Below are 21,100 nucleotides of genomic sequence, written 5' to 3'. Positions count from 1 at the left end.
AATATAAAAGTATTTATAACTTTGTCATTTTGGTACTTAGGGTTTTGAATATATTAATATTAATTTTAACCTTCTATTATTGATAATAGTATTCACATAGTATCCTGTGATTTACATAATATTACAAAAATAATATCTTAAACTCAAATTTGATCAAATTTATTTTTAATATTTTTAAATTCAAATTATATATAAAAAAAATGCAGGAACAAACAAATGTGGTAAACTTAACGATAGGGGTGCTCATCCAATCTGATTTAACATTTTTACTTCTAACCAATCAATCCAATTAAAAGTTGGATGTTGGAAATCGTCATCCAATCTAATCCAATCGCAATTGAATTAAATAGGTTATTTTATCTTTGAACCTAAATTGAATATTAAAGAAATTAACAAACAAAGAAATCATACAAAAAAATTAAACATTATTTAGTAGTAATACTAAATTAAATCCTTACAATTACCACATTAAGTCATTGAACCATTAAGTTTACAACACAACCATTCAAATTTAAAACTAATGTCTCAAATGAACCAATAACTAAAGTACTTAGATAGTAACATAACATAACAATAACATTAGAGACAAAACAACTTCCCCACATTAGTCTTCCCCTATAAATATATATTTGACTAAATTTGAATATAAAATACTAATTAATATTATCGGAAAATAACATTTTGGTTCTTGTATTTTTTCTGAGTATGCGATCGGCTCTTATGCTAAATGACAATTTGGACTCTGTATTTTACAAAATAAATCAAAATAGTATCATAGACCCAATTTTGGTCAAAATATTTTCAATTATAAGATCAATTCTTGAGTCGTTGGCGATGCGATGGATTCAAAAGATTATATTTTGAAATATTTTGACCGAAATCGAGAAATCAAATCTAGGGTACTATTTTAATCTATTTTGTAAAACACGGAATCTAAATTAACATTTAATAAAGAACGTTTTCAGAGAAAAGCAGATTCAAGAAATGTGAAATCTCAGCTCAAATGATACTGAGGAGAATTCTTTGATTTATAGCACAGTGAAAATACAAAAGCAGCCTCTTGCATTCTGCCAAGTGGCAAATACAAAGAATAAGGCAAAACGGAATTGTAACCGAAAGCCTTTTACAAAAGAAAAATAAAAATATTCTAACAACCAGCTGCAACTGAAAGGAGAGATGAATTCGCTGTGTCTGCATTCCATGGTAGTAAGCGTAGGATTAAGAGTGATTCGGATTCTCAACACTACCCCTCAAACGAAGGGGTGACCTTCTCACACCAAGTTTGTCCACTAGAATCTGAAATCGCGACTGAGTGAGACTTTTAGTCAAACAATCTGCTATTTGGTCTGATGTAGGCACATATCTAATCTCAAGTTCCTTCTTCAATACTTTGTCTCTAACAAAATGGACATCGATTTCGATGTGTTTTGTTCTTGAATGATAAACTGGATTCGAAGCAAGTGCACTTGCACTGATGTTATCACACCATGTTATCGACTTTTGTGGCAGCTGAAACTGAAACTCCTTCAGCAGCGATTCAATCCAGGTTATTTCTGCTGCTACATGGGCCAAAGCTCTATAATATGACTCTGTACTGGATCTTGACACCACAGCTTGTTTTTTAGATGACCACGAAACAAGAGAATCCCCGAAATAAACACAATACCCAGCAACTGATCTCCTATCATCAACACAGCAAGCCCAGTCGGCGTCTGAGAAACCTACAATTGATAGTCTGTCAGAATATGGAATGTGTAAACCATGAAACATTGTACCCTTTAAGTATCTTAGAACTCATTTCACACCACTCCAGTGACTTGTTGTTGGGCATTGAAGGAACTGACTCAGTCTGTTAACAGCAAAAACAATATCTGGCCGAGTGTGGCACAAGTATTGTAATGCTCCTATAGCACTCATGTACATCGTTGGATTGTTCAAAACACTTCCATCTGTTTTTGATAAAGGCTTCCCTGAGACCATAGGCGTGGGACAAGATTTAACATTGAGCATATCATATTTATCAAGTATCTCAGTAATGTATTTCGTTTGAGTCATATACAATCCAGTCTCATCTCTATAAACTTCAATTCCCAAGAAGAAATGAAGTGCACCGAGATATTTAAGTGAGAAATGTTTGTCTAACCTGTCAATAAAGGTATTGAGCTCAACCACATTACTCCCAGTTACAATAATATCATCCACGTAGATCAACACAAATATAACAGAAGTTTCAGTCAGCTTGAAAAATAGAGACGTATCTGATTTTGAGTTTCTGAAATTCCATTGCTGAAGTGTGCCTTTTAATCTATCAAACCAGGCCCTACATGCCTGTTTAAGTCCATATAGAGACTTATGAAGCTTACAAATAAAATTTGGTCTTTGTGGATCTTCATACCCTGGAGGTTGAATCATATATACATCCTCTTCTAGAACACCATTCAAGAAGGCGTTGTTAATATCCAGCTACCTTATAGCCCAATTCTTTGACACTGCAATTGACAGGATAATTCTCACAGTTGATGCTTTGATAACAGGATTGAATGTTTCACTAAAATCAATCCCGGGTCTTTGATGAAAACCCTTTGCAACAAGTCTGGCTTTAAGTCTTTCTACTGTTCCATCTGCTTTGTGCTTGATTTTATAAACCCATCTGCATCCAACTGGGTTAATCTCTGCTGAGTTTGGGACCAAAACCCAGGTTTTGTTTTTCTTCAAGGCTTCAATTTCTGTGTTCATAGCTGCTGTCCACTCCTTGGATCTAAGAGCTTCTTGAATATTCCTTGGTTCAGCCCATTCATGACTCCATTTAGCACTACTGAGATAGACTTTAGGCTTAAAAATCCCAGCCTTTGCTCTTGTAACCATTGGGTGTGTCGGTACCTTTTGAATAATAGATTCTTGTTCACTCTCTTGGGCTGGCGAAATTGGAGATGTTGTATGTGTCTCTGAATGACACGTTTCAGTTGCATTTAAATCTGAATTCCTGGTTTCAATTTCCTCTGAATGACCGTCAAACACAAGAGGAGCTTCTGAAGTTGGTATAGGCGAAACAGCAGGTGGCAAATCAGGAGATGGTGCGCTGGTACTCTGTGGTGCCCGAGGAAAAGGAATAAAAGGCAGCTGTGACCAAGCTGCATTATGTATCACCACCTCTTTTTCTGGGGCATATGTATTGAGAAAACCTGCTTTGAAAGGAAACTCCATTTCATTGAAGGTTACATTTCTTGAAATATAAACTCTCCCTGTTGTACTCAAACATTTGTAACCATTATGTGAAGCACTAAATCCCAAATTAACACATTTCAGTGAATGAAACTGAAATTTGTGTTGTTGATACAGTCTAATGCATGGGAAGCAGGCCGAACCGAACACCTTGAGAGAGGAATAATCTGGTATTTTGTTGAATAATACTTCAAATGGAGACTTGAACTGTAAAACTGATGTTGGAAGTCTGTTTATGAGGTATACTGCTGTTTGGAAAGCGTCTACCCAGAATTTTAGTGGCATCGCAGCTTGTGCAAGAAGAGTCAGTCCCATCTCAACGATATGCCTGTGTTTCCTCTCAGCTCTGCCATTTTGAGCTGAGGTATGAGGGCAGGAATGTTGGAAATCTATGCCATTTTGCTTAACAATATTCACAAAGGACTGAAACTCACCACCCCAGTCCGTTCTTAAGGCCTTAATCTTCCTTTCAAATTGATTTTCTACAAAATTCTTGAACTGAATAAAAGCATCCAGTGCTTCGTCTTTGGTTCTCAACGGATACAACCAGGTAAATCTGCTAAAATCATCCAGAAAGTGAATATAATACTTAAAATTGGTATTGGATGCTATTGGAGATGGCCCCCATAAATCTGTATGAACAAGATCCAAAACATGACTGGCCCTATTAAGAGACAATTTGAATGGTAGACTATGAGACTTCCCAAACTGACAGGCATCACAGAAATGCAACGTTTCATTCATTGAAAAATGTACATTAGTTGCATTAAGAACACGTTTTAGGACTGTGACAGAAGGGTGTCCTAAACATCTATGCCATACATCATTTTTTGAAAGTAATTACTCATCACTAGGTAAGTGAGTTACATTGTCTTTTTGAAAAACTGAAACAGTAGCCATTTTTGGCAAAATCTCTTTGTAGCTAGTTACTGGACGTGTCTTGAGCCTTGAAGTCGACTTGATAGTTGAGGTATCCAGCTGATATAATCCATCCTTAAGAGTCCCTCGAATTAAGACCTCCCTTGTTATCTTGTCCTTCACAACACAATAAGCAGCATGAAACTCAACATACACATTATTATCAGCTGTCAATTTAGATACACTAATCAAGTTTTTGGCAATTTTTGGAACAAGTAACATTTCATTCAACACCAGTGAAGCATTAGATTCAGTTTTTAGTAAACTTGAACCAATAAAAGAGATATCAATCTGTTTACCATCACCTATGGTCAACTTATCCTTGCCTCCATATTCTGCCTTTTGATTCAAATGAGTTGCAGCAGAGGTGATATGATTACTCGCTCCCGAATCCGCATACCAAATGTCACTATCCACCACTTCAGGAGAAGCTATAAACGCAGCATGATTCCCAGGTTGTGTTGCTCGATTTGCACTGGGTTCTTGTCCCATATAAGCCTCATCATATCTTTTATAACAGTACGCTGCAGAATGTCCATATTTGCCACATACATGTCAAGTGGGTTTTGTATTTGTAAACCTTCCTCTACCGCCTCTGCCTCTTGAGCTAAAACTTCGATCAGCACCATTATTGAAGCTTCCTCTGCCTCGATTAGGATTAAAAGAACCTCGGCCACCTCTTCCAGCATTGAGATTGGGTCGTGTTGCCATATTAGCCGAAGGTCCAGTCAAAAGTCCAGATCCAGATGAATGCCCAGTTTTAGGAATTTCTCCAAGTGCCTGCAACCTCTCAAGCTTGCTATCAAAGGTCAGTAAAATATCCTGCAATTCCTGCCAGGACATTTTATTTCGTTCTATCTGAACAACTATAGGTAAATATTCAGCACTTAACCCAAAAATAACATTTGAAATTAAATGGGTCTCAGGATATGGGTCTCCAGCTAAGGCCAAGCTATCTGCCCACATTTTCTTCTGCCTCAAATAATCGACCATAGATTGATTACCTTTTCTGGTAGTCTGAATAAGAGTTCTGGTCTCATCCAATTTAGCTCTTGAATGAGCTCCATACAAATGCTCCAAGGCACTCCACAACGAGGCTGATGAAGTACATCCCATAACCTCTGTTGCAATTGACTCTGTCATAGAACTGTAAAGCCATCCCATAAGAAACTGGTCACTTACTATCCACTGTTCGTAGTCAGGATTAAGTCGCATGCCAAACCCAGGTTGTCCTTCAGGTGTAGGTTCGGCCGTTACAAATTCTGATGGGCACGTTCGACTTCCATTGATGAATCCATCAAGACGATGACCACGGATAATGGTTGACACCATCGTCTTCCACAGAATATAGTTGCTTCGATCCAGTTTCAAAGAAAAAGGTTGATTAAGAGTAGTAAAGGGCTGAGTATAGTTGTATAAAGGATTCTGGGAGGTACTGCCATTATTGGTGAAGGTTCCGACTCCACTCGACACTTGGGTGACTGGGTGTGCTTGCTGATTGTTTGCTGGGGTGCCAGGAGGAGGAGTCTGAGAATTTCCGGTAGACATGTCGGAGCCAACCAACCTGGCTCTGATACCAAGAACGTTTTCAGAGAAAAGCAGATTCAAGAAATGTGAAATCTCAGCTCAAATGATACTGAGGAGAATTCTTTGATTTATAGCACAGTGAAAATACAAAAGCAGCCTCTTACATTCTGCCAAGTGGCAAATACAAAGAATAAGGCAAAACGGAATTGTAACCGAAAGCCTTTTACAAAAGCAAAATAAAAATATTCTAACAACCAGTTGCAACTGAAAGGAGAGATGAATTCACTGTGTCTGCATTCCATGGTAGTAAGCGTAGGATTAAGAGTGATTCAGATTCTCAACAAATAAAACACAAGAGTGGATTGCGTATTCAAGAAAAATAGAGGGTGATACTTGTATTTTATCAATAATAGATAATTAAAACTAGAATCAAGTAAAAACAAAAGGTACCAACATATTGAAATGGTGTTGTGCAATATTGAGAAATATAAGGATATTTTTGCAAATTATGAAGAATATTGTATAATAATATGATATGGCTTTGTCCAATGGCACCATAAACTCGAATATCCAAATACTATTCTTCTTCGCACATTCAGTCACCTCCGCTCAGCATAGTGACTGCGGCCATGGCCGTCTTGCCAACATTACCAAAATACCCTTCCTCCCCACTTCCCTCTTTCACCATCTTCTCTACCACCTCCTCTTCTTCCTACTCTTTCCGCTGTTGCGCCACCGCCCAATCTCAAGTGGCCGTCGTCAATGGCAGAGCAGACACCAAAGTCTCCGAGCGGAATGAGATTCGTCTCGGACTTCCTAGCAAGGGTCGAATGGCTGCGGATACTCTCGATCTTCTCAAGGTAACTTTAAACCCCTTTTCTCTTTCCAATTCCGTCAATTAAAAACAAAAAAAGACCAAATTTTGATTCGGTTTCTTTGTTGAATTAGGACTGCCAATTGTCAGTGAAGCAAACCAATCCTCGCCAGTATGTTGCGGAAATCCCTCAGGTGAAAATGAACATCTTAATCTGCGTAATTCTAATTCTAAACTCAGAAAAGACCTTTTCGTTCAATAAAAACGGGTGCTTTGCTTTGTAGCTCTCCAACTTGGAAGTGTGGTTTCAGCGTCCCAAAGACATCGTACGGAAATTGATGTCTGGAGACTTGGACCTTGGCATTGTGGGTCTTGACACTTTCACTGAATATGGCCAGGTAACCATTAAACTTTAGAAGAATTGTCTTGTTAAAATGGGGAAGGAATCTTGAAACTTGAAAACTTACAATCTTAAAATGGGTCTTGTCTTGTTTCAGGAGAATGAGGATCTTATCATTGTCCATGATGCTCTTGACTATGGTGATTGTCGTTTATCCTTTGCAGTGAGTCACTTATCCTGCCAATTGTCAATTCAAGCACTCTGGTTTTTTAGCTGCTTTTTTACTTGTGATATTCATTTTGGGATATTCGTTTCTCTTTTTCAGATCCCCAAATATGGGATTTTTGAGAATATAAACTCTATGAAGGGGCTTTCCCAAATGCCTCAATGGACGGAAGAGAAACCTCTTCGTGTTGCTACTGGTTTCACCTATGTATGACCCTAAACCGTCTTCCCACGAGTTTTTTTACTTCTTTTTCAGCCAACTATCTTTTGCTCTTCATGTTAAGGTTCTTCTATCTGTATTGAGCTTCATTTTCTTTTTCTTTTCTTGCAGCTGGGTCCTAAATTCATGAAAGAAAATGGAGTCAAGCATGTCACCTTTTCGACGGCTGACGGAGCTTTGGAGGCAGCTCCTGCGGTAAGATATTCTGGGAAACAATATTTGGTGGATATAATTGAAATTCAAAGGATAACCGTTCTCTGCCTACTAAAAGTAGTGAACTTTATTAGACTGTAGATACAATATCATTAAGTTGCATTATTTCCTGGAATATTTTTCCTTTACTATGCTGGAGACTTTTTTGTTTTACAATGTTAATTCTAGCCATAACTGACTGATAATGCTAACTAACATTCTACTTATCTTTCTTGTCAAATTAAGATGGGCATAGCTGATGCTATTTTGGACCTTGTGAGTAGTGGGACAACATTGAAAGAAAATAACTTAAAAGAAATCGATGGTGGAACTGTATTAGAAAGCCAAGTAAGCCTCCTTTTCATGGGCTATCTTTTTGATTCCTTTTAAAAGGTTTTTCAATTCATTCAGCTTGTTCTGCAGCATGCTTTTACTCTTGTTTTACTTAGGAAATGCAATATCTTTCAGGCTGTTCTTGTTGCGACCAGAAGATCATTGATACAGAGGAAAGGCGTACTTGACACAACACATGAGATTCTCGAAAGACTGGAAGCACATCTGAGGGCCGTGGGTCAGTTCACGGTGCGCATATCATGTCTCATGTAATTTGTTTGCCCTCTGGCCTTCAGGTTGTGTTGTTTTTAACTATTTTCGTGGCAGGTAACGGCAAACATGAGAGGAAGTAGTGCAGAGGAAGTTGCTGAGAGGATCCTCAGCCAGACGTCATTGTCTGGGTTGCAGGTGAGATTTTAGCATAAGTAATATGTTCAAATTTCATGTTTATACTAGAATGATCTATCTTCTATTTTGGAAGCTTATTTCTTTTCAATTTTTAAGCTTGTCTAAATAATTTCATATCCAGGGTCCAACTATAAGTCCTGTTTTCTGTAAACGCGACGGAAGAGTTTCAGCTGACTACTATGCCATTGTCATATGTGTACCCAAAAAGGAACTCTACAAGTCTGTGCAACAATTAAGAGCGGTGAGTCTCTTAATGACAATGAAACTGATTTCTCTAGTTTTCCCTTGAGATCAGTGGCAGCACAATTTTAATGAAACCCTGTCTGTCATACATCTTTGTAGCTTCTAATTTTCTAGTTTGTGCATGGCCTTTTCTTTGTCTTCATCCTTACAAAACAGAAACATCCACGAGGGTGAAGAAATAATTCTTCTTAGTACCATATGGTAATCATGTTCTAGAATGAGTGTTGCTATTTAGCACCTTAAGGTGCCCAACACCACATGAGGTAGCACCTTATAGTTGGTTAGTTGTTAAATTCTAATATGTGGGACCCGATGTTGAATTGCACCAATAGCGGTATGTTAACTCCTTGTAGTGTTGGGCACTAGTGGTGCACCTTAACAATTCTCTTCTAGAATATATGAGGCTTTTCGAAACAGTTGGAAAACATGCTTTCTTGTGCATTAGGATTGATTAGTTAACCTTTTTTTATCTTCTTTTAAACATTAAGAACGTGCTGGAAAAATAATTGCTATTTATTTTTTTTGGTGTAGATTGGAGGAAGTGGGGTTTTGATTTCTCCTTTAACGTACATTTTCGATGAAGAAACACCAAGGTGGAGGGAGCTTCTCTCAAAACTTGGCGTCTGAATGTCCCCTGGTCTTTAGCCAAGTTATCGCATTTCTGTAGCTGTAACAAGGCTGGAATGTTTGTCATGCCCATATCCCATTCCTAATTTCTGGCAAATGGCTTTATGGTGGGATCAAAATGCTTGGAGAATCAAACTACGGAAAATTTTGTACCATATTCTTGTTTGAATTGTCATTTTGGGGCCCTCTTGGTTTTTGTATTTTCAGCAAGCTTGTTATAGATTATCAGCATTTCTTGCCACTACTCAATAAGTAGTAGTTATCAGAATTGATACAGTTGGTGTAAGTTATTCAATAAATTCACATCTTTTTTCTTAGTTTCTTGCCTTTGGGATGATACTACTGCTAGTCTAATCACTGATGATCTTATTGTACAGCACACCACTGATTATATAGTGGCAAATGATATCATGTCATGATGAGTAGGTACTTGGTTTGATAATAATGAATAATGATACTACCATATTCATAGTCTTGAAAATAAACCTTATTGAAGGAAACACCTCTTACCAATACAAGATTGCCTTCAATAAGATCATCAGTAAGGCTAAAATACTTTACTCTGCACTTGGGTGGATTGGGTTTCCTTGAGAAAATATTGCCATATAATTTAACGAACGCATGATAAAATTTTACAAGAGCTGGTCAAGGAGCTTCGGTGCAAAAATATATGTTAAAACAACAGAGAATTAATTTCAATGCCTGCACATACTATTACTTACATTTCTCTCAGAAAGGTTAGTAACTCAACAAGATAAATGTGCATTCCAACAGCTACCAGGTCGAATTAATACACAATAATATGGGTTATATAGCTATAAACATATATCACAAATTAGAAAGCTTTTTTGTCCTTTTAGACTTTGCAAGGGCATCACATATCTCTCTTCTTCGTTTAGAGTTGTTCTTTTTGTTGTCGTCCTTGTTATTGTTGGTGACATTGTTGTTACTAGCATTATTTCCCTGAATTTTGAGTGCTTCTTTCACAAAAACTTTTAACCTCCATAACGTGTATTCACTCTGCAAATAGAAAGAAATAGAAGAATTGATATGAAATTATGAAATACTTTATTAGAGCAGTGTAGCATTGATGAAGCCTCTGCAACATAATTTCAAAGACCTATACCTGGGCATCAATGTCAAGATCTACTTCTTGAGCAGTTGCTTGGAAGTTTGGGTTATTCTCAGCTACTATCTCCAGTGCCTTGCTGATATCCTCGGGAGACAAACGGGTAAGAGCAGTTCCGAGTTTACGTTTCTCCTCAGTGGACATTCTCCTAAATAAACCCAGTTAGCATTTTCTTCTTTATGTGCATACAAATTACAAGCTGAACTTTAAGTTTAATGTGCCCGCTATTGTGGTGCGTTCTCAGTAAAAAGTTCAAGTCGTTGCATTTATATTATAAGAATAATTAATAGAAATGGTTGTTCTAACTTGACATGCATGAAATGTACATCATAGACAAGGAAATTACAAGCTGAAATTTAAGCATGTAAACATTGGTGTGAAGTACTAACCGGCACTTCTGGACCACCCTTTCTTTCAGCTCCCTCAATTGGATGTCTATCTCATGAAGCTAATGAAAGATAAGAAAATTCAAATACATATCAATGAACTACAGAAAATAAATAAAAATAAACTTTATAAAAGTAAAAATTTCTTCTAATTTTGTTCTCTACAAAATGGTTTTGCTAATTTGACTAACCTTAGTACTTGTATCCTTAGCCATGTTCGCATATGCAGCCTCCCGAGTAAGCTTCATGTCTAATAATGCCTTCGCTTCCTCCTCTTCTCGTTTCTTTTCCTGAACGTACTTAGATTTTCAGTAAGAAAAACACAGAAAGTCTAGGCTCTTCATACAAAAGAATCTTTCACAAAAACCATTTAATCAACACCTACGGAGAAATTATTCATATTTACCTCTTCAGCAACTTTAGGCAAAAGCTGCAGCCATTTTTCTTCGAATTTCTCCAACAAAGTTTTGGCCATCACATGGACATCATCTTTTTCATCATTGTATTTCATTGCATTCTTAAAAACCAACCTCACATCCGCGTATATCTCTCGGACATTCTTATATCCAGTACCATCTTTAGTCTCCATTTTAGTTTTTATTGTACCAAAGTCCATAGGCTTCTCAATAACCTGGAAAGGAAAACACAATCTACATTGAATAAAAGATGGCGAAAAGTCACAGACTAAAGATTCAATAAATCGATTGCCCATTCATGAGTTCTTCAGCATCATCATGATTTATGCACTCATAAATTCAAAGTCCAAATGAAGAAAATCAAAAGAAATAAACAAACACACGAAGACAATAACAATAGAACAGCCGTATGATTGGTCTAAGAAGGCCACAGTCTTTCAAAGGTCAATGGCTAACTAATGTTACAAGTTCATACAGATCAAGAAAAAAAAAAGTGATAAACTTGTAAAAAGAAGCAGAAAGCTTCACTTCACCTCATAGTAGTCAACCAAATTCAGACCTTCAACATCTACAGGTTCCAAAAAGGGCCATGCCCACTTGTGCTGAGTAATCTGGATGGAGCAAGGAAGCCCAAAATAAAAAGTAACAAACATGTCAGAGAAGAGTTGAGTTTGAGCTTGAAACAAAAAGAGAAAGATGGTATTTTTGCCTGACGGAAAATTAAAGCGAAGTGGCGCATAAGTTCTTGCATTCTCTTAGAAGCAGTGGCTTCCCTTTGAGATGACTCTTGGAGGTGGTAGATGTTAAGAGGAGTAGTCAACAAGAGCTTATCTTTATCTTTGTCTTTGTCTTTGTCCTTCTCCTTCACAATTGAGCTGCTACCTTTATTAGCAGTAGTAGCTGGAGCTGAGTAGAACTGTTCAACCTCATTGACAGTTTTCTCAAGCTGGGAATCATTTGAATTTGAATTTGAACATACATGAGTGAAGTGAGAACATGTATGTTTTGATAAGAGATAATTATTGATTGATATTAGAAGTTTAAACAGTACCTTATCAACCTGTGAGTATATATCGTCTACACAAGTCTTAAATTCATCAACATCGGAATTGATGGGCTCCATTTCTCTTCGGACTTGGTATCAACTCTCAATTCTGAAGCAAAAGCCCAAATCTTTAGAGAAAAACGATTCGCCCACCACAAAATCATCCAGAAATAAATACAGGAAAGAAAAGGTCAGTGAGAATCGAAATCAAAATCGAAATCTAGGGCAGTAGAAGAAAATAACATACAGAGAGATTAGAAGCTGCCACCGTCTCCAATTGGGACTGGGATTGGGACTGGGACTGGGACTGGTATTGGGATTGGGGTTCGTCTGAGAAGAGAAGAGAACCACCACCGCCTCTTCCACCCTCTTCTCTCTTTACATTTATTATTATTATTATTATTATTAAACGAGCTCATTATAATTTATTATTATATTTTATTGTTTAGTAGTTGAAACTTGAAGAAAATAAATGACTTTTGATGGGATGTTTGGATTTTTTTTATTTAAAAAAATAAAATTTATAATATTGTCTAATAATGTAGTAGGTTGACAAGTTCAAATATGGTCATTACATTTTTTTTAGGACATAATTTAAATAATTTTCATGTAACAATTTAAATTATTAGTTAACACATAATTCTAATGTTTACTCCATTTTTGGCAATCAATCCTAAGAGATGAGATTAAATAAAGAAGTGAATAGAATTCAAGTATTTTTACTTGGTTCAGGTTATAAAAGAATAATAATCAACGAGTCTCTGGTTTTAAAAGGTTTGAAAGATTGTGAAGGCAAGTTTCAATGGAGTATTCTCCGGCAGTGTTTAGGTTGTTCTGAATACAATATTTTTTCTCTCTAAAAAACTGAACATTTTACAATGAGACTCTCAGCTCTAATTATAGAGGTTGGGTAATTAATATGAATCATCTAAAATTAATACACATTCTTCCTATTATTTTGGGATTAATACCTATTCAATACATTGGGTTGTATTAAATAGAGACCACGACCCAAGCGAGATTTGTGGGGCCCACTACAGAAAGGTACTTACTTTATGGGGAACATGTTCCTGGTATTGTCAAGGCGTGCTGTAAGTACCTCCATGTCAGACAGTGTAGTGGGAGTGCGAATTGTCGAGTCGTACACTCGACAACATTGTTGACAGATCGCCCATAAAGGTTGTCAAACGATCATCTGGCTCTGCAAACCCGCATTTGCTGACACGTTGCACCCTTTCTTAGTTCCGAGAACCAAAACCTCGGACTTGGGAGATGACTGGGGGACGAGAGTCTTCGCCTTAATATCCCGAGCTAAAGAACCTCCAGCTCCAATGATGAACCTCAGGAAGTAATCTACTAAGGCACCCACGACCTGTTGTCAAAGGCAAAGTCTCACCTAGGAGGACCCTTGCTCCGACTAGAGGCATCGGGCAGTAACATGCTACGGCGATGTCTATGAACGTCCGAGTCAATCACTGGGGCTTGCCAAGTGTCGGAGGTGAAAATACAGACAACATCTAAAATTTAAGATATCAATATTAACTAAATTTATTTAGTTTAATTTTAAACATAAACTTATATATTCAGAAGAATAAATAACATTTTTGTCTCCTGAACTTTTGACACTACCAGATTATGCCCCTAAAATATATGGTCTCTTAAAATTTTCTCATGAACAATTGATACTATCAAATTGTGCCCCTCGTTATGATTTACATAAAATAATTAGCATTTTCGTCCCCTATACTTTGACAATTACCAAATTGTGCCCCCTTTAATTATAAAATATTTAAAATCTATTTTTCTATTAGGTCTTAAAAAATTTAAGAAAAATTAATGAAAAATTCGATAAAAGACTAAAATTATTTAAAATTTCTTTTAAATAAAAATATTTTTTAAAAGAAAAACTATACTGTTGCAATTAAAAAAAATATCATCTTCTTCTTTATTCTTTTTTTATTAATTTTTCTAATTACTTTCTATTATCTCATTTTTGCCCCGTAATTAAAATCATTTTAAAAATTAAATATATATATAAAATAATATAAATTTAAAATGTACTAATTTTAAAATAAATATATAAAACTTAACCAATTAAAAATATTTGGCAAAAATGAATGAATAGAAAGTAATTAGAAAAAAATATTAAAATAATTATTTTTATTGATTATTTGTGGGACCCATATGATTACTATCATAAAGTAATCTTATTTCCATTGTATGAACTTTCTCGACCTAAAAAGAAAAACTCTCATACCAAACATGAGAATGTTGAAGATTATCATTCTCAAGGATTACTCTATTCCAAATAGCCCCTAACAAATTATCCTAATAAATGGTAACAACCCAAAAATCTATCAAAAGATTATAGGCATCATTATTGACACTATAAGATACAATTTAGACATATTATTACAAAATAAAAATAAAAAAGACAATAAAGATCCACAACACAACTATAGGCAAGGTGCGGCAAATAAATTGATCAAATAGACAATGTCGACAAATTGTCCATCATCATTGTTGATCATTGTCGTTCCTCCCGCCACAATATGCGTCATCACCAAGCCCGGCCTAGGGCCCCCACATAATGAAACTCAATTTTTTTACATGTACAAAGTCTCTCAAAAATTTGAAAAATATCATTTTATATATAAATTAAAAAAAAAACAAATTTTGTATAGGACCCCCTACCACTCATACCCGACCCTGGTCGTCACTACTCCCCTCAACCTTCTCATCATCTCGCGACCACAAAACCACCAACACCACCAAATGGGGATGTAACCATATATTTGTGGCACATAGCAACACCAAGGTAATGTGGTAACAATGGTGAAGCTCTACTCGGTGGCACATAGAAAAAAGAAGAAAAGGGTTTCTATGGAGATTGCTATATACCTTTTTAGTTTTCTTCTTGCAAAAGCATAATCACTAATTACAAATTAAGAATAAGAATTTATTATATAGGTTTTTTAAATGTATATATTTATAGATTATAGAGAACAAGAATTTGATAAATGATGTTATACTTATTTTTTGAATTTATATAGGTTTTTTAAGAAAATTCAAAATTGACTCAATTTTTTTAATCTTCTAAATTATAGCTGATAAATTCTCCTAATATATTAAAAAATATATAGTCAATCAATATTACAACAAATTAAATTGTCACATACAAGATAATAATAATAATAATAATAATAATAATAAACAAAAAAAATAATTGTATAGAGATAGTTATATATACATTATTGGCTTTATCTCATCCATTATTTTTTTTAAGTAAAAGAGGGGATTTGAATTTGAGCCTCCTAAGTGTAATATTACAAATTAAGTTATAAATTATATAAGTCTATGATCGCTTTATTATTTTTATTTATATTTTCTAGCATGTGTCATATGCTAATATTGTATTTAAGTTTTTTTTTCTTTAATTTAAATCCTTACTCTTATACTAAATTATTTTACATTATTAATTTTAATTTGCTCCATTAAATAATCTTTCCTCAATTTCATCCATCTGCCAAAATAGCTTGGCTCGGCTTAATGAACAACTTTTTGTTTGTCTTTGTTTCTTTTTCGTACTTATATATATATATATATATATATACTACAACTTTTTTCTTGAAATTTTATTAGAAAATGATTTTTTTTTCTTGATGCATTTCCTCCTAAGTAGATTTTTCTCTTATTTTGTATTAAAATTATACGTAGCTCATTCAAATAGATTTTAAAAATAAATAAATAAACTAAAATATTATATTGTATTAAATATGATTTTGTCTTTACATGTGTATTTGTCGGTCGCATTCTTATCTTGATTAATTAATTTGTGTTACACTAATCTCTTTTTTTTTTGAAAAAAAAAGACACTAATCACCTTCATAATTATTATGCTCAATGATATCAATCAATTATTCTACCCTATTTTCTTAAACTAATATTTTTTCTAAGAAAATAAAAAGTAAAAAGGAACAGATATATAATCTTAATTGAGCTTAGAATTAATTAATAAAAAAATCCCCCAAATTGTACAAAATATTACAATAATTCACAATTCCCAAAAAAGAAATACAGAAGAAGCTAGGAAAGAAAAATATCAAAAACTTTGAACAAGAAATCAAGATGAAGAAATCCACATATAGAAAAATAATAATAATAATAAAGAATGAGATAGAGATATGTTTGTTGCTGTTTTTTGGTTTTTTATAGCACCATAGATATATATATATATATATATAAAGACTTATAACATACTTATATATATCAAGTAGCTAGAGGTGATGATGATGATGATCTGATCTCAAGGTTGCTTGGGTGGTGGTGGGTCCGCCACTTCCACCTCCGCCTTGGGTGGCTCCTCCGCCGCCGGAGCAGTGGTGGTTGTAGTAGCAGTACTCGTAGTAGCTGTAGAGGGTTTTTCTTCTTCTTCTTGGATCTTGTCCTCTTCAATCACAATCTCCTTCTCTACTTTTGTTATTACTTCTTCTTCTGATTTCTTTTCTTCTTCTCCGACCACCGGTGCTGCCTCCACCGGCACAAAGGTTGATACTTTCTCGAACACAAAGATGACTGGCCCTGACACCAACCCCGCACCATACTTTGACGATGCTTCTGTCACTGCTTTTGATCCAGGAAACTCTGTGCATAACATAACATAACATTTCATTACATATCATAACACTAACATACATATCATATATTGTATGTGCTATCTTTTCTAATATAGTATAGTATATGTACTATGTGTGTACCGATTTTAGCAAGTTCTTCTAGCAATTTATGGACTGCAGCCGAGCTCTTCTTGATTCCTGCCTCCTTTGGTTCCTTCACCAAGCCCTGCTCATCATCACACAAACAAAATCATCATCAATATATATATATATATATACATACTCAAATGTATATATATATGCACATGATATATATATATATATATGTATGTACCTTGATTTCAACAGAACAAGCTTCATAGATTTCGAGAACCTTGGGTTGGAGCTCACCCTTTTTCTCTTCAAACTCTTTGTTGATTTCATCCTATAATTAACATATGTAAATAACAATAATAAGATCATGATGAACTTCACATAATATGATATATATATATATACCTTAGATTCATCAAAGGATTTGCAAGCCTCAGCAGCTGCAGCCTTCTTGGTAGTGGTGGCGTTCTTCTCAAAAACCTTCTTGATCTTGGGAAGAACCTTAGTTTTCCAATAACCCATCTTCTCTTTTTTTTTAATTCTTTCTTAAAAAATCAAATGATTATAAGCAAAGCAAAGAGAGAGAGAGAGAGAGAGAGAGAGAGTTTATTAGGAATGAAACAATCAAAACGTGTGTACCTCAAATATATATGCAAAATCACTATTTCCACAATATCAAATTATTACACCCCAAATTACCAAAATACCCCTCCCCTTGTTGTGTAATTACTAAAACTGCCCTGTTGCTGCTTGGTCATTCCAATAACAATCCAGCCAGAATCTCCACCATACCACACAAAATGACCTCTCTTGCCCTCCTCCATGGGGCTGGGGTGGGGGCAAAAGGGTCATTTCAGCTTTGGGGGGGAAGGAAGTAGGTTGAGGTTGGGAATGATTGGAGGGAGAGAGAAGGGCCAATTGAGCCAGGGTGGATTAAAAGGAAAGGTTGAGGAGGTGGCATTGGGGGAGATGACAGCTGGCAATGACCTCAAAAGATGAGGTGGCCCTACCCAAAATATATATCACAGCTCAGCTCACATATATATATAAATCTTCAATTCTTACTAATTTACTTACTTATATATTTATATATATATTATTATTTCATAATATATGTGATTTTGATTTCAACTCATTTATTTCATCTTTGAAAAAACAAAAACATAAGACATATATATGTCCCTACCTACATAATCTTTCTTCACTCTTTCTCACCACATTTTATTATTATTATTATTATTACATGTTTAATATCTTCTACGTACCTATATATATGTTTTTTTATATATATATAGTACATATGACAAGTAAATCTGATTCATTTGGTTTAGTGAAAATGATCAAACAATACAAGAATCCTATGCAGCTATATATGTATACATATGGAAAAGTCTTAAAAGGTGTAGTTTAATACATATATATATAGTATATATAAATATAGGTGTTCATATATATATATATATATATATATTGATTGATTGATTGTTTCACATTAGCTGTGGTTCTTGGGTTTATTCTCACATGGCTTCGCTGGTAATAATATATTTGCTATTTAAAACATAGATTGAGTGGTGTGCTGTGTTGTGCTGTGGTAGGGTTAGGGTTAGGGTTAGGGTTAGGGTTAGGGTTTTATATAATTATATAAATATATTGGACAATTTTTTTATTGGTGGGGCTCTCAGTGTTCTCAACTCGTAAATAGTTTTCGGCGCGATTTTTTTTAATGATCGTGTATATTGTAGCTATTTAGAGCATCCTGCAAATTTTCAGAAAATTCCAAATAGCTTACAGTATCGAAAACTAAGTTCAAACATATTGTTGCACGAGTGACTAATTTTTTTTATGCTCGTGGAAAGCAGCATGTTTGAACTTAGTTTTCGGTACTGTAAACTATTCAAAATTTTATGAAAATTTGCAGGATGCTCTAAACAACTACATATACATGGTCATAAAAAAAAACCGTACTGAAAACTGTTCACGGATCGAGAACACTGAAGAGTCACACCAATAAAGCTTAAAGTTAAAACCCTATAAAAAAAATTGTCATAAATATGTATATATAAAATAAGTAAGGAGTGGGGGACAAACAACATACATTACTTCAATTTCAGATGATGATCAGTTTAATTATATAGGTTGATTTTTATTATTATTTATTATACCAAATTATTAGCTGCTAATAATAATGCTAATTATTATTTTGGATTCATTTTCACTACTATAAATAGTGTCAATAAATTAGAGTGGTGGGTCCTTATAATTATATATTCACACCTGTTAAAAGGTACAACACACACATATATATGCTCCTATTTATAACTTTATTAGTTGTCTCATATGTTTTTTTTTAGAAATTAAGACTGAATATTATTATTAAAATAAAGAGGAAGAATCATCCAAAACAATGTCTGAATTAATACAATTAAATTATCACAACTAGCTAGAGCTAATTAATTACACAAATAAAATCAAGTCTATGACATTATTATATAACCTTGAAATAATATTCATATACATATAAATATATATATATATATTATACACACCAACTTACTCAACAAAAAATATTAATAATTAAAGAGCCAACCAGCAAAGTTTAAAAACTAAAATTATAACATATTTATAAATATACTCAACAATAAGGGCAACTCCAATTGCAAATGCAAATGTTATTTTTGTGTTAAATCATTCCAATCATAATACTAAAATTTATACCAAAAAATATATTATATATTATTATATTATTTTATCTTATAAATAATATAGTATAAATATATATTTCTTAAAAAATATTAACATAAAAATCAAAAAGTGAAAAAAAAAAAGATTATGATGCTACAATGTTTCGAGATACTATAGCATTTCAGCATAATGGTGTGATATTTGTCGTGTGGTTAAGTTTAATGTCGTTGTCAGATTTGGCCTAACTCTACAATTTTTTTAACAAAAAGAAAAACCAAGAAGTAACACACTAGTGATACTTATTTTAACACTAATCCCTGTTATTAAAACTATTTTTAATGTGAGCAATTACACAAAATTAACCAAATTAATTTTTCTTAAATATTTATTATTTATGTCACAAAAAAATACATAATAATTAATTAAGCATTAACTTAATCAAATTTTAGAAATTGATAATAATATATATGATTTATTTTCTTAGAAAATAATATCAAATTACATATATTGAGAAGTCAAAGGAAGGAATAATGATGCCGGGTCCAACTCTCCAAGAGATGATTGATTAATTATTTTTGTAATTTTTGAGATTATTTTTTAGATAAGGTTATTGGATTGAAGAATATCTTAATCATAGTCATATATATTATCTTAATTACCCTAATAATTAATTAAATTAATTTGATTGAATTGAGACCACTTCATTAGCTTTGACATATATGTTTTATATGGTAAAACACATATACATTCAAAAAAGATAAACATGAATGTTAATATAGATATAATTTAATTATATCATCATCAAAAGAGATCATGTCCAAAATACATATTAATTAGCAAAAATTATATATATATATATATATATATGGATGAAATGGACTCGAATTGAATGATTGATTGTGAAAAAATAGAGCAGTACGTGTCTAGATAAGGATTGATGTTATTGCATATATATTTATATAGAAATATATATATATATATAAAATATTAGACTTATTGGTCATATAGACCCATTAAGTAATAAATATATTTGGTTGAGTATAGAAGAATAGTCCTCTTTAAATTTAGTATAACGTACGTACAAAAACATTATATTCAACAATCATGATATTTATTATTTATGCATGTATAGTTGATTATTAATTATCTAATACTAAACATTATTATATATATTGATATATTATTATATTGATATATTTATTATTATATATATTGATATATTTTACATATACAATTAGTGTCCAAGATTTTGAAACAAACAACTTGGAATAGTAAAAAGTTGTTCTAAATTAATCAACCATTAATCTTTATATAATATAATTAATAATAAAAAATACAATATATATATATATAAATAAATAAATTTGAGGATGATAAATTGGTTGCTGAGTTTGTGTCACAAAGACTTTTTCAATCTCAGTTGCTTCTTATTTCCTTCCCTTCACAAATTTTTTATACACAAGCAAACTCCAAATAATATATATTAATTAACCCAATAATTTTTTTTTAAATTTATGAAACACACTACAACTTTTTTTTTTAAAAAAAAAAGGCCATATTGATGAATGAACAAAAGCATTTTGTATGTATTGCTTTACTCAATAAAATATATTATAATTAAATAGATGTTTGTATATTGTGAATAGTGAATGGATAAGATCTCT

The 21,100-nt window shown here is 33.5% G+C and overlaps 3 protein-coding genes across 4 annotated transcripts; 1 reads left to right on the top strand and 2 right to left on the bottom strand.

Moving 5' to 3' along the window:
* Positions 1-6,226: 6,226 nt before the first annotated feature.
* On the top strand, positions 6,227-9,386 carry LOC133802181 (ATP phosphoribosyltransferase 1, chloroplastic-like). Its single transcript, XM_062240453.1, has 11 exons — positions 6,227-6,527; positions 6,616-6,675; positions 6,766-6,879; positions 6,979-7,044; positions 7,147-7,254; positions 7,378-7,461; positions 7,705-7,806; positions 7,927-8,040; positions 8,119-8,199; positions 8,321-8,440; positions 8,974-9,386. The coding sequence occupies exons 1-11, from the start codon at positions 6,297-6,299 to the stop codon at positions 9,067-9,069; spliced, it is 1,176 nt and encodes a 391-aa protein (XP_062096437.1). The 5' UTR covers positions 6,227-6,296; the 3' UTR covers positions 9,070-9,386.
* Positions 9,387-9,740: 354 nt separating this feature from the next.
* On the bottom strand, positions 9,741-12,533 carry LOC133802182 (transcription factor GTE1). 2 transcript variants are annotated; one of them, XM_062240455.1, is made up of 9 exons: positions 12,293-12,533; positions 12,052-12,154; positions 11,710-11,946; positions 11,534-11,611; positions 10,991-11,215; positions 10,776-10,874; positions 10,588-10,646; positions 10,196-10,346; positions 9,741-10,089 (listed from the first exon to the last, which is right to left on the bottom strand). In XM_062240455.1, exons 2-9 carry the CDS (start codon positions 12,121-12,123, stop codon positions 9,898-9,900), a joined length of 1,113 nt encoding a protein of 370 aa, XP_062096439.1. In that variant the 5' UTR covers positions 12,124-12,154; positions 12,293-12,533; the 3' UTR covers positions 9,741-9,897. The 2 variants fall into 2 exon arrangements, with proteins under 2 accessions (XP_062096439.1, XP_062096438.1); XM_062240454.1 differs by having other exon boundaries at positions 12,052-12,173; positions 12,293-12,532.
* A 3,498-nt stretch (positions 12,534-16,031) lies between these two features.
* LOC133802183 (plasma membrane-associated cation-binding protein 1-like) lies at positions 16,032-17,377 on the bottom strand. Its single transcript, XM_062240456.1, has 4 exons — positions 17,160-17,377; positions 16,996-17,085; positions 16,803-16,887; positions 16,032-16,689 (listed from the first exon to the last, which is right to left on the bottom strand). Exons 1-4 carry the CDS (start codon positions 17,274-17,276, stop codon positions 16,352-16,354), a joined length of 630 nt encoding a protein of 209 aa, XP_062096440.1. The 5' UTR covers positions 17,277-17,377; the 3' UTR covers positions 16,032-16,351.
* Between the last annotated feature and the right edge of the window lie 3,723 nt (positions 17,378-21,100).

Source organism: Humulus lupulus, chromosome 9 (assembly GCF_963169125.1).
Source record: "Humulus lupulus chromosome 9, drHumLupu1.1, whole genome shotgun sequence".
Taxonomy (NCBI): Eukaryota; Viridiplantae; Streptophyta; class Magnoliopsida; order Rosales; family Cannabaceae; genus Humulus; species Humulus lupulus.
Note: the sequence above shows the minus strand (reverse complement) of the source record. Positions and strands in the feature narration are given on the sequence as shown.